Source organism: Lithobates pipiens, unplaced genomic scaffold, assembly GCF_037356315.1.
Source record: "Lithobates pipiens isolate NorthernLeopardFrog02 unplaced genomic scaffold, aLitPip1_a1.2 Scaffold_10, whole genome shotgun sequence".
NCBI classification, from domain to species: Eukaryota; Metazoa; Chordata; class Amphibia; order Anura; family Ranidae; genus Lithobates; species Lithobates pipiens.
This window is the reverse complement of record NW_027507686.1, coordinates 191,667,137-191,682,059: the sequence shown is the minus strand read 5'-3', so window position 1 is coordinate 191,682,059 and position 14,923 is coordinate 191,667,137. Positions and strand designations below refer to the sequence as shown.

Here is a 14,923-nt window from a genome sequence, read left to right as displayed (position 1 = left end):
ACATATCTTCCTGAAAACATCACAACACCTGGCCAAAAATATAGTGCGGCTCTGCTTTCATAAACTTGTACTCCTAAACGCATAAGTGAATACATATATACAAGGGTTCTTTTTCGAAAAAAAAACTTGTGTGTGTGTGTGTGTGTGTGTGTGTGTGTTTGTGTGTTTTTTTTTTTTTTTAATGACATCATACTTGCCTCCACTGTGCAGTTCGTTTTTGCACAGAGTGGCCCAAAACCTCATCTTCGGGGGTCCCCCAACGACGCTCACGGGTCCTTCCCGCACCACCACCTCCACCTAGAAGCGCTGTCCTTGAGGATCCCCGTGTGGGCATGCTCCTAAGTCCCAACATTTTCCTTTACAAGCAAGTCCCAACAGGTGCTGGTGTCATTGGATTTGATTGACAGCAGGGGGAGCAATGGCTGCACTGCTATCAATCTATCCAATCAAGAGCCGAAACAAATGGCAGAAAGATTAAGCGCACCTCTGGCATTGGAAATTATGGGGCTCAGGTGAGTAAAACTGGGGGGCTGGTCAGTGAGTTTTCTCACCTTTTTAATGCCTTTTTACGTTTTTTATTTTATTAATTTTTTTTATTATAAATTTCAAAAACAAATTACATGACTTTTCTAGCTAGTCACCTTCTTTTTGCAATGTATTTTTCCCAGCATTGTACCAACTTTTTGATGCCATCAGTAAAACTCCTCCCGACCGCACTGTTTCCAACGAAAATATAAAGGCACAGACACATTTTGAAGATCCCTTGTGTATATAGGCCGCAGTTTGGAGAGGAGGGGTGTTTCTATGCAGGCTGCATTTGCAAAGAGACAGTCTTAGGTATTGCCACATGTGATGTAGATCATGATTGAAAGGACTTGAATCCGATGAATGAATAGCGAGGATGGGGAGAGGAGGGGGGCAATAAGGTTACGTCGGAAAGTGGTAGTTGATACTGTATATCCTTCAGGAAATGAGAAGCGGGCTCTGACTTGATACAGCTTCTAATGTACACTGCAAGGAGCTTACAGTGTGCAGAGGAGCCTGTACAGCTGTACAAGACTGAAGGTAAGGCTGGAGTTTAGATTCCACCATGCACCAGCCCTTTGTTTTTGTGACCAGCATAATGCAGAGCAGAGAAGTCGCTTTCTCCCTGGTCTGGTGCTCTTGATTATTAGGCTTCTGCGATTTCTTCTATATAAATATTTTAAAGTTCATCTGTGTGAATTTCAGATCCAGACTGTGTGCTAGGTGATTATCTCTTTTGGTTTCTAGTTACGCCAGTCTGATCCAGTTTACCGTCGCCTTTCTTCCACTTATCACTTTCAAATGACTTTCACAAGCCTCTAGTTCAGTGGAGTTAGGAGACACGCTTCACAGGGCTTTTTTGTCTTTTTGTCCTTGTGTGCATCAAAAAACAAAGTCAAGCGACGTGTAGTATACCTTATGTTATTTTCTTAATTCATAGTTCAGGGCACCTTCTAGAACCACGCATGACACAGATGGGGAAAAAGTTTGAAGCACACCTTCTAACACAGGACATAGAGGTGGACGTATAAAAACTGAAGCCATGGAGCTGTTGCCCAGAGCAACCAGGGAGGTTTCAGTAGCAGTTTTTGGATAATCTAAAACAAGGCAGCTGCTATTGGAAACAGCTTCGTTCTTGGCACAGTTTCTCCTTGTTTTCTGATGTTTGTTGCACATTTCCCAATGCTGCACTGTAATGATGGGCTCAGGCGTGTTCGGTTCATACCTGTCAGGAAACCGTCGCTACACACCGCCAAATCATAGGCACCGTGTGTACAGAGAGGGGGGAAAAAAGTATTTGATCCCCTGCTGATTTTGTACCTTTGCCTACTGACAGACCTGATCAGTCTATAATTTTAATGGTAGGCGTATTTTAACAGTGAGAGACAGAATAACAAAAAAAATCCATAGAATCCCATTTAAAAAATCAAAGAAAGTAAATTGATTTTCATTTTAATGAGTGACATAAGTATTTGACCCCTTCGTAAAAATATGACTTGGTACTTGGTGGCAAAACCCTTCATGGCAATCAGAGGTCAGACGTTTCTTGTAGTTGGCCACCAGGTTTGTCACACTCCTCTTTGCAGAGTTTCTTCAAGTCTTTTAATGGGAGAAATGGTGCCCTATTGGTATCAGTGGAACGATAGTGCCCCATTGATGGTGTCAGGCGAAATTGTACCTAAAGGGCCACATCCAGGCCCTTGAGCTGCCGTTTTGAGACTGCTGTTGTATAGAGTGGGGGTCAAAAACGCAGAGCATGCCGCTATCAGTTTTTTTATAATTATTATTTATTCCTACCTTTTTTAAACGTTTTGTTCATGCTATTGTACCATGAGCTGTACATATAGCAATTTGTAGAGTTTCTCAAGACTTGACAGTTATTTACAAGAGTTCCTCTGTGTTGTGAAGGGTTGTTCTGGAGTTTAGCAGGTATTCCTTGCAAAGAAAACAATCAACGTGGAAAGGCCATCAAAGACCTTTTCTTTGAACACTGTTTAATCTAGATTTTCTTTTCTCCTCCCTATGTATTACAAATTATTCCTGGTATGCTGCCATTAATAGGAACAGAGAGTGGAAAATATAAAAATCATAGGTAAGCCTTTTAAAGCCATATAAAATTAGATGTATGCTACTTTAGATGCCAGAGGCTAAGTAAAAGCTGCATTAAAGAACGCCCTGTAGTAGAAGGCTTTAGTGCTTGTGGTATGTATGGAAACTTTTTTTTTTTTTTTTTTTTTTAGTAAATCCTGTTCTTTTGACATGGGTTTAATTGGGTCAATCCTCTTGTTTATTCCTTTCTTCATAGAACATAGTTGTAAACTAGTTTTTGGTGTAGCATTTTTCAAATGCTGGTAAGCTTGCATGTTTTACAAGGGTGTGTGCTGAGAATGTGTTTAACTTGTAATTTTAATCATCTTTGCATGATCAAATAAAAACATTGGCTCGTGTGCCAATCCCCTCCCTATCTCCCCTAGTATTCAGAAGGCTAATTCCCATGCTGTTCCTTTAGAATGGATAATTGGGGTTTGCATTTCTTTTGTATAAGACGCGGGTTCACATTTGATAGGAATTGCAATTGTGGAATAGATGGTAACCAGCTTTGCAAGGGGGTATGTAACATCAGGTCTTTGCATAACCATGCATGTTGGAAAAATCTACCAGAAGTCACCAGGATTTGGCAGTGATAATTTTATTTCCTTTACCTTGTAAAAGTTAGCCTGTAGGGATTACCTATAGAGTGCTGTTAATAAAATAATGTCGGCTTATACATTTTTTTTTTTTTGTCCTGTACCAATGTGCCTGGAGCTCCTTAAGTTAAGAGTGCACTTCCCCATCCAAATTTCCTGAGGTCCTTGGCTGCTTTAAGCAAGCATGTATAACAGATATTTACTGTTTGCAAATATCTGCCAAGGTTTTTTCATGCTCTGATGAGATCTGATTAAACTCTACAGTTTGAAGGCTTGTCTTGTCCTCTCCAATGTGGGGGGTAATGAACCTCATGGGTGGAGCCCAGACTAAGGCATATTGAACCTTTTGGGTGGAGCCTTGACTTGTAGTTAGGCCAGCCATTATTGAAATGTATAGCCAAATCATTTGGTGGAAGGGGCATTACGGTGTGGGGTTGTTTTTTCAGGGGTTGGGCTTGGCCCCTTAGTTCCAGTAAAGAGAACTCTTAAGGCATCAGCATACCAGGACATTTTGGACAATTTCCCAACTTCCTGCTCCAACATGATTGGGCACCAGTGCACAAAGCAAGGTCCATAAAGATGTGGAGGAACTTGACTGGCCTGCACAGTGCCTTACCTCACAAAAAATGCGCTTCTGGAAGAATGGTCAAACATTCCCATAGACACACTCCTAAACCTTATGGACAGCCTTCCCAGAAGAGTTGAAGCTGTTATAGCTGCAAAGGATGGGCCAACTCAATATTGAACCCTTCGGACTAAGACTGGGATGCCAGTAAAGTTCATGTGCGTGTAAATGCAGTCCCAATCCCAATACTTTTGACAATATATTGTGTATTAGCCGCTAAAATGTTATGAAATAATAGACATTCTATCAACCGTTTCTGTCACATTTTTATAATATGACCACTTTTTTTGTCTCTTTGTTTTTGTTTTTTTTAGGAGAGCTCACACATTAACAGTGCTATTCATCCTGACATGCTCTTTGGTATATGTCACATTACTTGAAGAAACTCCCCAAGACACAGCTTATAATACAAAAAGGTATACAATTTCTTTACCTTTTTTTTTTTTTTTTTCTTCTACAAAATAATTCTTCTAGTTGGTGTTTGAGAATCTGTAGATTGTGTGCTAGGTTTTTGCTGCGCTTGGAAAAAAAGGCAAAGTTCAGTCTTGTGCAAATCATTTTCTACAATCTGCCCATTTCTGAGATCTTTTATGGGTTTGTTGAAGCTAAAGTGGTAGTAAAGACTAACTTTAATTATTTTTAAAAAACGTCCCCCACGCACACAGATACACACATCCTGTATTTAAACATGTACATACATTTTTTTTTTTTTATCTGGTGAAGTTTCTTGATTCAGCAGCTCCAACTCCCCTGTGTAAGCAGTGCTCAACATCAGTTGAGAATTCCCAGCTCCATGACATCACCCGTGAGTTCATTGCCCAGCTGCAGGGCAAGATTGCCTTTCAGAATAGTTAGCACTTTCTTCCACCTGGCATCTAAACAGTGGTAATGTGAAAAGTATACCTAATGAAATCATAGAAAACCACCAGTCTTCCAGTGATAGTTTAAAATTGTTTAATTGCTCCTCTAAAGAAGTCTTGTTTTATGGAAGCTGTGCCCAAAAAAAAGCAATCAATTGAGCTAACGCGCAGTCATGCATGTTCTCTGCTTGCTAATCTTTTCACCATTGCTGACTTAGCCCCCTTTCACACGGGGAGGATCTGCTGGAGGGCTCTGCTAGCTTATCGGGGGATCGCTCCGTCGATCCCCTCTGAGCAGGCGGATGACTAATCAGTCTCTGCTCACTGTGCAGGGACGGAGCTGTCGGATCCTCACTGTTCTCTATAGGGAGATTGGATGAAAACGGACAGCCTGCCGGTTTTCATCTGATCCACTCAACAGATGTCGAACATATTGCCATCCGTCTGTTTTGAATGGATCAGATGGCAGGCGGGTGTCAGTGGACACATCTGACATCCGCCTGCCCATAGAAGTCAATGAGTGGCCTGCTCGTATCCACCTGAAAAACTGACAGGCGGATCTGACCGGGCCGATTGTGTCAAAAGGGGCCTTACAGTGCCTTGTTGCAGTGTGTCTCTATGTGGAGATGGACATCTTGGCAAAGGAGCAGGGCTTAGTTTATTATTGGTAATGCCCATCTGTTGAATGAGTTCAGCAATATTCACAAAGTAGCAGAGGAGAAGTGCAGAAATCACAGATCCATAGAATTACTTAGGCAGAATACCCTATTTATTATGGGGGTCCATGCACACTGGCTTAAAAAAACACTGCTTTACAGAAGTTTAGCATTTTGCCTTAGAAGCAGCTCAATGCTAAAAGAAAAACCCTTTTTGGTTTGCATTTTTGAGAGGAGTTTTCTGGGTTTGATGGAGGGACAAGTTATGTCCCTTGTGCTGGTTTTTGTATTTATTTTGATGCCAATTGGGCTTTAAACTAGAACAATGCCCTCCCTTTGAAAAAGTGCTTGTCCCCCCCCCCCCCCCCCTAAACTGACCACGGTTTATCATGGCTGCTGAGCCCCTGACACTGTGGTTAGTTTACGTGCCTCCGTCATCACAGCTGTCCTCTCTGCTCTCCTTCCCCTGTCAGCTCTGTGTGAGCCAGCCCACCCCTTCTAGCACCGTTCTGAGCAGTATAAAAAAATAATGCTCACAGTCACTGCCAGCCCCTCTGCTAGGATAACACGTAGTATACAGTATATGCTGTTTTTAAAAATTCTTCTTTTAAATACCCTATTTCTCCTCACTGATCAGCGGTCACGTGACCGCGTGTCACTCGCTTCCTCCAATGTATGTACTACAAAGGGAGGTCACGTGACTGTCTGGCAGATGTCAGATGGAGATCTTGGCCCATCCCTCTGTAGTACATCGGAGGAAGAGTGCGATGGTCGGTCACATGACCGCTGATCAGCGAGAAGAAATAAGGTATTTAGAATTTATAAAAAAAGGCATACACTGTATACTGCATGTTATCCTAGCAGAGGGGCTGGCGGTGATTTCAAGCAGTGCCTTTACAACCCCTTATTTGTAATGACATCTGCAGTTACTCAGCCAGTATGGAAGTTTATGCTTATTTTATGTAGCAGTTTTAGTCGTAGGTTCTTCAAATTCTTTATGTGAAGACAGAATGGTTGTAGGTTTCAGTAATTCACATAACCAGTCTTCGACATACCAAGTATAGATCATTTCATCTTCCCTGACTGTTTTAAGCTCCGTTGTCTCCGGGAGCTAGGAGAAAGGTGTCTCAAGGGTATTAACCGTTGTAGGATATTATTTAGCATAGAGCTCAGGGATTACCTTTGTGTAACCTGTCAGGGTAATTGGGCAATTACTTTGTATCCTACTTTACCTAACAATGCTAGCACATGACACAAAGACTTTAAAGTAGGGCAGACGTTTGCTATACATTTGCATTATTGTGCATTGTTTATAAGTATGCAGCCCTTTCTGTTACCTTTACTGAGGATTTATACTGATTGGATTCTTTCAATTGCGGTACTGTACAATTTTTAAAATCCATGGATTTTTTTCTTATTGTTGATTAAAGCATTTATGAATCAAAGAAAAACACGAATATATATATATATATATATATATATATATATATATATATATCTCTCTCTCTCTATATCTCATATAAAATCATTTTTGGTTTCTATTTCCCTAAATGAAATCTCTCCCATAAAGAGCTGTTCACAGCAGAATGGAGGCGGATGGTTAAGTGCTCATAATCGCTATATTTTCTATGGTGGGGTAAAATAGGCTTTTGGTTGTTAGGTTTAACTACATTACATGTCCTGGTCTTTAGAGGCACTGGTGATGTAGCCAGAGCCTCACAGATGCCTTCTTGGGAAGGACTCCTCACCCTGTACCTTCCTGGAACATACAGTGGTGTGAAAAAGTGTTTGCCCCCTTCCTCATTTCCTGTTCCTTTGCATGTTTGTCACACTTAAGTGTTTCGGAACATCAAACCAATTTAAACAATAGTCAAGAACAACACAAGTAAACACAATGCAATTTGTAAATGAAGGTGTTTATTATTAAAGGTGAAAAAAAATCCAAACCATCATGGCCCTGTGTGAAAAAGTGATTGCCCCCTAAAGCTAATAACTGGTTGGGCCACCCTTAGCAGCAACAACTGCAACCAAGCGTTTGCGATAACGTGCAATGAGGCTATTACAGCGTCCTGGAGGAATTTTGGCCCACTCATCTTTGCAGAATTGTCCTAATTCAGTTACATTAGAGGGTTTTCGAGCATGAACGGCCTTTTTAAGGCCATACCACAACATCTCAATAGGATTCAGGTCAGGACTTTGGCTAGGCCACTCCAAAGTCTTCATTTTGTTTTTCTTCAGCCATTCGGTGGTGGACTTGCTGGTGTGTTTAGGATCATTGTCCTGCTGCAGAACCCAAGTTCGTTTCAGCTTGAGTACACGAACAGATGGTCGGACATTCTCCTTCAGGATCTCTTGGTAGACAGCAGAATTCCTATTTACTTTTATCACGGCAAGTCTTCCAGGTCCTGAAGCAGCAAAACAGCCCCAGACCATCACACTACCACCACCATATTTTACTGTTGGTATAATGTTCTTTTTATGAAATGCAGTGTTCCTTCTACGCCAGATATACTTGGACACACACCTTCCAAAGAGTTCCACTTTTGTCTCATCGGTCCACAGAATGTTGTCCCAAAAGTCTTGGGGATCATCAAGATGTGTTGTGGAGAAATTGAGACGAGCTTTGATGTTCTTTTTGCTCAGCAGTGGTTTTCTCCTTGGAACTCTGCCATGCAGGCCATTTTTGCCCAGTCTTTTCCTGATGGTGGAGGCATGAACGCTGACCTTAACTGAGGCAAGTGAGGCCTGCAGTTCCTTGGACGTTGTTGTGGGGTCTTTTGTGACCTCTTGGATGAGTCGTCGCTGCGCTCTTGGGGTAATTTTGGGCGGCCGGCCACTCCTGGGAAGGTTCACCACTGTTCCATGTCTTCGCCATTTGTGGATAATGGCTCTCACTGTGGTTCGCTGGATTCCCGAAGCTTTGGAAATGGCTTTATAACCCTTTCCAAACTGATAGATCTCAATTACTTTCTTTCTCAATTGTTCCTGAATTTCTTTGGGTCACGGCATGATGTTGTGTAGCTTTTAAGGATCTTCTGGTGGACCTTACTGTGTCAAGCAGCTCCTATTTAAGTGATGCCTTGATTGTGAACAGGTGTGGCAATAATCAGGCCTGGGTGTGGCTAGAAAAATTGAACTCAGGTGTGGACAACCACAGTTATAGTATGTTTTAACAAGGGGGGCAATCACTTTTTCACACAGGGCCACGATGGTTTGGATTTTTTTTCACCTTTTAATAATAAACACCTTCATTTACAAATTGCATTTTGTGTTTACTTGTGTTGTCCTTGACTATTGTTTAAATTGGTTTGATGTTCCGAAACACTTAAGTGTGACAAACATGCAATAGAACAGGAAATGAGGAAGGGGGCAAACACTTTTTCACACCACTGTATGTGTGCACATTGCAAGATTTTAGCCATGAGACATTTTTCCCCTATTGCTCAGATTATATCAGTGGTCACATGGGCACGAGGGGATGGATAAGAACAGAGGAGATTGAATTCTCTGTCCTTTCTTAAAATGGCTGTCACAAGAAGTGTGCTGGAGAGAAGAAAAGTGGAAAGAAAAGTACAAGGAAGAGAGTAAAAGTTTATTTTCACAATCTTTTGCATGGTGGCTTTATTTCCTTTGTTGCGGTCCGGGAGAAAGTCTACTTGAGGCTGGGTTCACACTGCTGCGGGGGGAGATCCGGATGTGATTCGCACCGTAAATCACATCCGATCTCCGTAGCGATGCGAGTTCAGCCATACAGATAGTATGGCTGAATTCGCATCGCTCCCGCAGCAAACTCGCACGGGACCCTTTTTTTGGTCCGCAACAGAATCGGATCGCATGGGGGTTCACACCATGCGATCCGATTCCTGTGCGAGTTGGCAGATCGCACTGCGATATGCGGACGGATCTGGGGGTGTCATTAACATATCATTGACACTCCCAGCCGTCCGCATAGGGCAGTGTGAACTGCCGGCGGGAGGTGTGCGATGCGGGAAAACGCCGCGGATTCGCGGCATTCCCGCATCGCAGCGGTGTGAACCCGGCCTTAAAGCGGAAGTAAACCCTGATGAGTTTACTTCCTCTTTCACTCCCTGCAAAGGCAAAGGATAATAGACTACTATGCATCGCATAGTAGTCCATTATGTGTCACTTACCTGACACAGGAGCCAGCGAAGTCACCGCTGTCCCCTGTAGTCCGGCGCATCCATCTTCTCGGTGGGGTCTCGCAGCTCCGCCGCTGGCATTCGGCGAAGCCCGCGATGACGTCACTCCCGCGCATGCGCACGTGAGCCGCACGAGCGGCAGCTGTCTACGGCGCATGCCTGTCTTCAGGCAAATATCTCCTAAACCGTATAGGTTTAGGAGATATTTCTTGGACCTACAGGTAAGCCTTAATCTAGGCTTACCTGTAGGTCAAAGTGTGTTTGTAAGGGTTTACAACCACTTTAAAGTATATGCAGAACTGAAGGTGGTCTGGTGACAACTCAAAAACTTCCCTATCACTTTCTGTACTGTACACCGTGCTCATCAGGACAAACTGAGAAGTTGAATCTTCCCAATAGGAACAAATCAATAAAAACCTGAGAGGCTCTAACACCTCACTTTGTTTCCCTGATCACTGCCACATCAGTCATTGTGACACTTTAGGACTTGTTCAGATGGCTCTTCAGAGAGCCTTTGACAGGCAGTGAGGAGGCATTGTATTGCCTCCTCACCACCTGTTTTATTCACTTTTCAAAAAAGCAACCCTATTCACTTGCATGAGTCATGATCGATGGGCTCGTAGGGGGTATAATTTTTTCCAACAGCTGCAAAGCATTGGTTATACCCCCAGCTGCTGCCTCTGCAGCTGAAGGGGGTAGCGATTGAGGGGTATCAAAACAGCAGCCCAGCCGGCCAGTGTGACCAGACCAGTGTAACTAGAATACGTGTTCCCAATTTGCCAGTTTATTGACCATGTTTCTGCCTGTTGCCTGGACTGATCCTTTGCATGCTAACCATGCGCCTGAACTGACTCATCTGCGAGTCTGACTGATTGTTCCAGCAAGGCACCAGTTCCAGCCATCCCCTATGGACAACTGTTCTTTTCTTTAGCCTCCTGTATTTCCCGGCCAGTAAACACGGAATTCCTGGGGGGAATTTACTGCATAAAGCAAAAGCGCTCAGTAAATACTTCATTAAACAGGAGTGAAAGTCAATTCACAAAAAGGAGAAAAAAAAATAGCATGCAGTAAATTAGTGCTCCAGACATGCAATGTTTATCTGCTTGCCGACCAGCTGCCGTTGTTGTGCGCTGTAAGTGTACGTCCGCAGGGCACAGTTGCAGGAGTGTGCCCATGGGTCAAGAGGACTCGGTGTCCGCCAGCAAGCCGCGATTGCCTAGTACAGAGGCAGAACGGGGATCTGCCTTTGTAAACAAGGCAAATCCCATTCTGACAGGGGATATGACCAAGGTCTACTGTTCCCAGTGATTGGGAACAGCGATCTATCATGTCCCTGGCAGCCCATCACCCCTACAGTTAGAACATGCTGAGGGAACACGCTTAACCCCTTGATTGCCCCCTAGTGTTAACCCCTTCCCCTGCCAATGTAATTTTTACATTGATCGGTGCATTTTTACGGCACTGATCTATGTAATGTCACTGGTGCCCAAAAAGTGTAATTTGGGGTCAGATTTGTCTGCTGCAATGTCACAGTCCCGCTAAATGCAGATCGCCACCTTTACTAGTAAAAACAATAAAAATAAAAAAAATAAAAGTCCCTAACTCTATCCCATAGTTTGTAGACACGATAACATTTCTGCCAACCAATCAATATACGCCTATTTTTTTCCCCCCAAAATTGTCACACAAAAAATTTAAAACCCGCAGAGGATCAAATACCACCAAAAGAAAGCTCTATTTGTGGGGGGGGGGGGGGGGGGGGGGGAAATGTCAATTTTGTTTGGTACAGTGTCACACAACCGCACAATTGTCAGTTAAACCGATGCAGTGCTCCTGAGTCTGAAGTAAGAACTAAATAAGTTGGCACCGCCCCCTTGTGGCATAATCGATGGGTGCATGCTGGTACCCAAAGCCTCCCCCCCGAATGTGGTGAGCATTTAACCTGGTGTGGTTCGGGGGGGCACCCCACCCTGCCAAGCTGCATGCTCAGATAAGGATTGTGTATGCTCAATATGTATATTGGGGGGACCCGGTGCCTTTTATTTTTTTGACATTGAGTAAACCCCACCCCCCAAAAAAATCCATGTTAGACCCTAAGGGCAAAGGAGAAAGTTATTTTTTTTTTTCCCCCCCCCCTTAATTTTGAAAAAAGTCAAATTTAGATGTAATTTATACTCCTTGAAAGACCAAAGGTGCTCCGTTGGATTTTGGGACTGGGAAAAAGTCACACATGGGCCCCATACTCTGCAGGCTTTGAATGCGTTTTGGGTGGTTCGAAGTATGCCTGTGCTGTGTGCGGAAAATAACTTGTCAAAATTGCCCCTTTTTATGCGAAAAAAATATTTTATTTAATTTCTTCATTTTCCAAAAAATTTGGAATACATTTGCATTACTGTACTTCAAAAGTTATTTTTTTTTATAACCAACTAAAACTTTTTTATTTTAAAACCTTTTTATATATTTTTTTCATTTTTATATAGCAAAAACAAAACCCAGTGGTGATTTTTTATTTATTTATTTATTTATTTTGAAAGTTTCATCTGTGTCAAAAAAAGATACATTTTATTTAGGTAGTGTTACATGACTTCATAATTCAAAGTGTGACAGTGCTGAAAATTTTAAAATGACCTGTTCAGCTGAACTCACATTTTCATTCCCGACTTCAGGGGCGATTTCAGAGACTCCAGATCTGTACGGGTGTCTGCACAGATGTCTATTGAAATGGCACCCGAAGTCACCGAAAGTAATACAGAAACCGATTCGGATGGTGTCGTTGCCGGTAATAGAAAAATGATTTGAAATGAGTTTGCTTCAATGTATCACAGCAATGAAACAAGGCTGCATATAAAATATGAAAAGCTAGCATCTGGGAGAGCTGGAATGTTTTCTTTACTGTTTGCCGCACATCACATTTATTACTGTATATGCAGCCTGATTGCATTACAGTAATTGAGGGTTCAGTTGGGCTTTAAAAATTGCCTGCTTGCTCCTGGATTGGTTCCTGAATTTGTGTGTTTCCCACCCCAGTGTCTGCTCAGCAAGCTTTTGATGTCTTTAAGAACAGACATTTCCATCTTAGGAAGGATAAAGACATCCAGATAAAAGAATTAATAACCAGATCAGTTTTTAACCACACGTGACGTTTTGTGTTCCTAAATCCCAAGTTCAGTCCTAGATTTCCTGTTTGCTCCTTGTTTTATAAGAACACAGGGAAGTTTACAAGTGGTTGTCCTCTATCAGCCCTTCCTGTCCTGCTGCACTTAGTCCTTGTGTTCGAGCTTCCTTTATACTTCGCAACTGATTTATTTATTTATTTTTCCTCATATGAACCAGCAAGGGTTAAGTCTGTCTTGGGAAAATGAATAACTGCCACGTTTTTCTTTTCATGTAGTAAACTGTGTGTCAAAATAGATATTTAACTTTTTTTTTTTTTTCCCCAAACTCGGTGGATAATGGCAACAAATGAAAAATCACGTTGACCTCTTACCTGCATTTCCTACTATTTTGTAATCTCTAAACAGCTGTTTGATCAGCACTGTATGTTTACTTGCACTTAGATTGAGTAAGGGCTCTTGCACACTGCAGCTCAATGAAGCGGCTCCTACAGGCTTTTGGGCTCTTCATTTTTTTCTGTCTAGAAATGCCCCTTCATGTTAGCCAATGTGTCCATGCACACTATGGTTTTTTTCTGGTATATGCTCATACAGGCAGAAAAAACCCCACCAAACTCGTGTTTTTGAGCGGAACTAGTGCCCCAAACATCTCAAGTGTTTTAAAAAGTGCAAAGAAGCTCAAAATGTTTTTTCGTGCACACAAAAGCACAAGCTGCTTCAAGCCAAAATAAAATCTCAAATGCCTGTAAAAGCAGCTTGTTTTTTTGTTTTTTGTTTTTTTGTTTTTTTTAGCTGCAGTTTGCATGAGCCCTACATCTACTTTATAGACACTGATGGCTCCACCTGCAAGATTGTTTGTTTGTCCTTTAGGCTGGGTTCACACTGAAGCGATGCGGGAACGCCGCAAATCCACGGCCGGTTCCCGCATCGCATGCCTCCTGGCGGCAGTTCACACTGCCCTATGCGAACTGCTGGGAGTGTCAGTGAAATGTTAATGACACCCCCAGATTCAGTTCGCATATCACAGTGCGATCTGCAAACTCGGACAGGAATCGGATCGCATGGTGTGAACACCCATGCGATCCAATTCTGCTGCGGACCAAAAAAAGGGTCCTGTGCGAGTTTGGGGCGGGTGCGACGCGAATTCAGCCATACTATCTGTATGGCTGAACTCGCATCGCACAGAGATCGGATGTGATTTGCAGTGCGGTGCGAAACGCATCCGGTTCTCGTAGCCGCAGCAATGTGAACCCAGCCTTATTACCTTTTGAAAAATGTAAAGCGATCCCTCCCTCGACATTGAACTGGTCGCTCTTGAACTTTACTTCTGTCTGTTTATAGGCTCTTGCACTCTGCAGCTCAAAAAAAAGCTGCTTTTACAGGCTTTTGAGTTTTTATTTCAACTTCAGGAGGCGTGTGCTTTTTTTATTTTTTTTAAGCTTCTTTGAACTTTTTTGAGTATAAGCGTTCTTTTTTCACAAACCTTCCTGGATAGTTCTTTTTCTTAACTACTGTATAAACAAAAAGCTGAAACAAACATTTTCAAGTTTTTTTTTTTTTTTTTTTTTTCTTTTTTTTTAGCTCTTTGGGGCGCTAGCACCTCTCAAAAAAACACATTTGGGGTTTTTGTTGTTGCCTGTAGGAGCATATGCCTAAATGCGTGAAAAGGCTATAGTGTGCATAGACACATTGGCTAACATGGAGGGGAGTTTCCAGGCAGAAATAAGTGCTCAAAAGCCTGTAGGAGACACTACTTTGAGCTTTTTTGTGCATGAGTCCTATAAGTGCCCAGTGTACAAATATTGCACAGGAACCTCCAAGTATTGGTACCAATATCAAGTACAGCAGGGCAAGAGATCACCTTTATATAAATTTCCTACTTTACTCCGGTATGATCACTATTGGTGGGCAACATAGTGAATCAGCTGCCAACTTGTTTTCTCCCTTTTATAAGGTTGATAATGAGACCTTACATGGAATTAGTTGTTCTGATGCTTTTCCTGTAGCCCATAACGATGATCTTGTGGAATTGGAAATATATATAAATAAAAGCTCTTTAGGACCTCTGGGTTGGGCTCAGTTCACACTGCTGCGTCATGGGAACCAATTTGTGAGACCTCAAGTCGGATGCCATGTCAAATTCAATGTTTTCTTATGCTTGAGGTGATTGTAGCCGTATTGGTGCACTTACTGTCCGTGAGCCTTTTTTTTACATTTTTTTCTATCTGCATTAACATACAATTTTTCAGGACAAGCTTTCGAAGCGTGTGCCCTTTTTCCAGGTCCAAGCAGTACTA

General features: G+C 42.4%; 1 protein-coding gene across 3 annotated transcripts in view; it reads left to right on the top strand.

Moving 5' to 3' along the window:
• PTDSS2 (phosphatidylserine synthase 2) overlaps positions 1 to 14,923 on the top strand; it is a 140,105-nt gene that overhangs the window by 43,414 nt on the left and 81,768 nt on the right. For 2 of the 3 annotated variants that reach the window (XM_077460781.1, XM_077460783.1), the window contains exon 2: positions 4,152 to 4,253. In XM_077460781.1, coding sequence (XP_077316907.1) covers positions 4,152 to 4,253 — 102 coding nt within the window. Of the gene's footprint in view, positions 1 to 2,586; positions 2,618 to 4,151; positions 4,254 to 14,923 lie in introns of all 3 variants that reach the window. The other variant, XM_077460782.1, reaches the window with a different exon arrangement.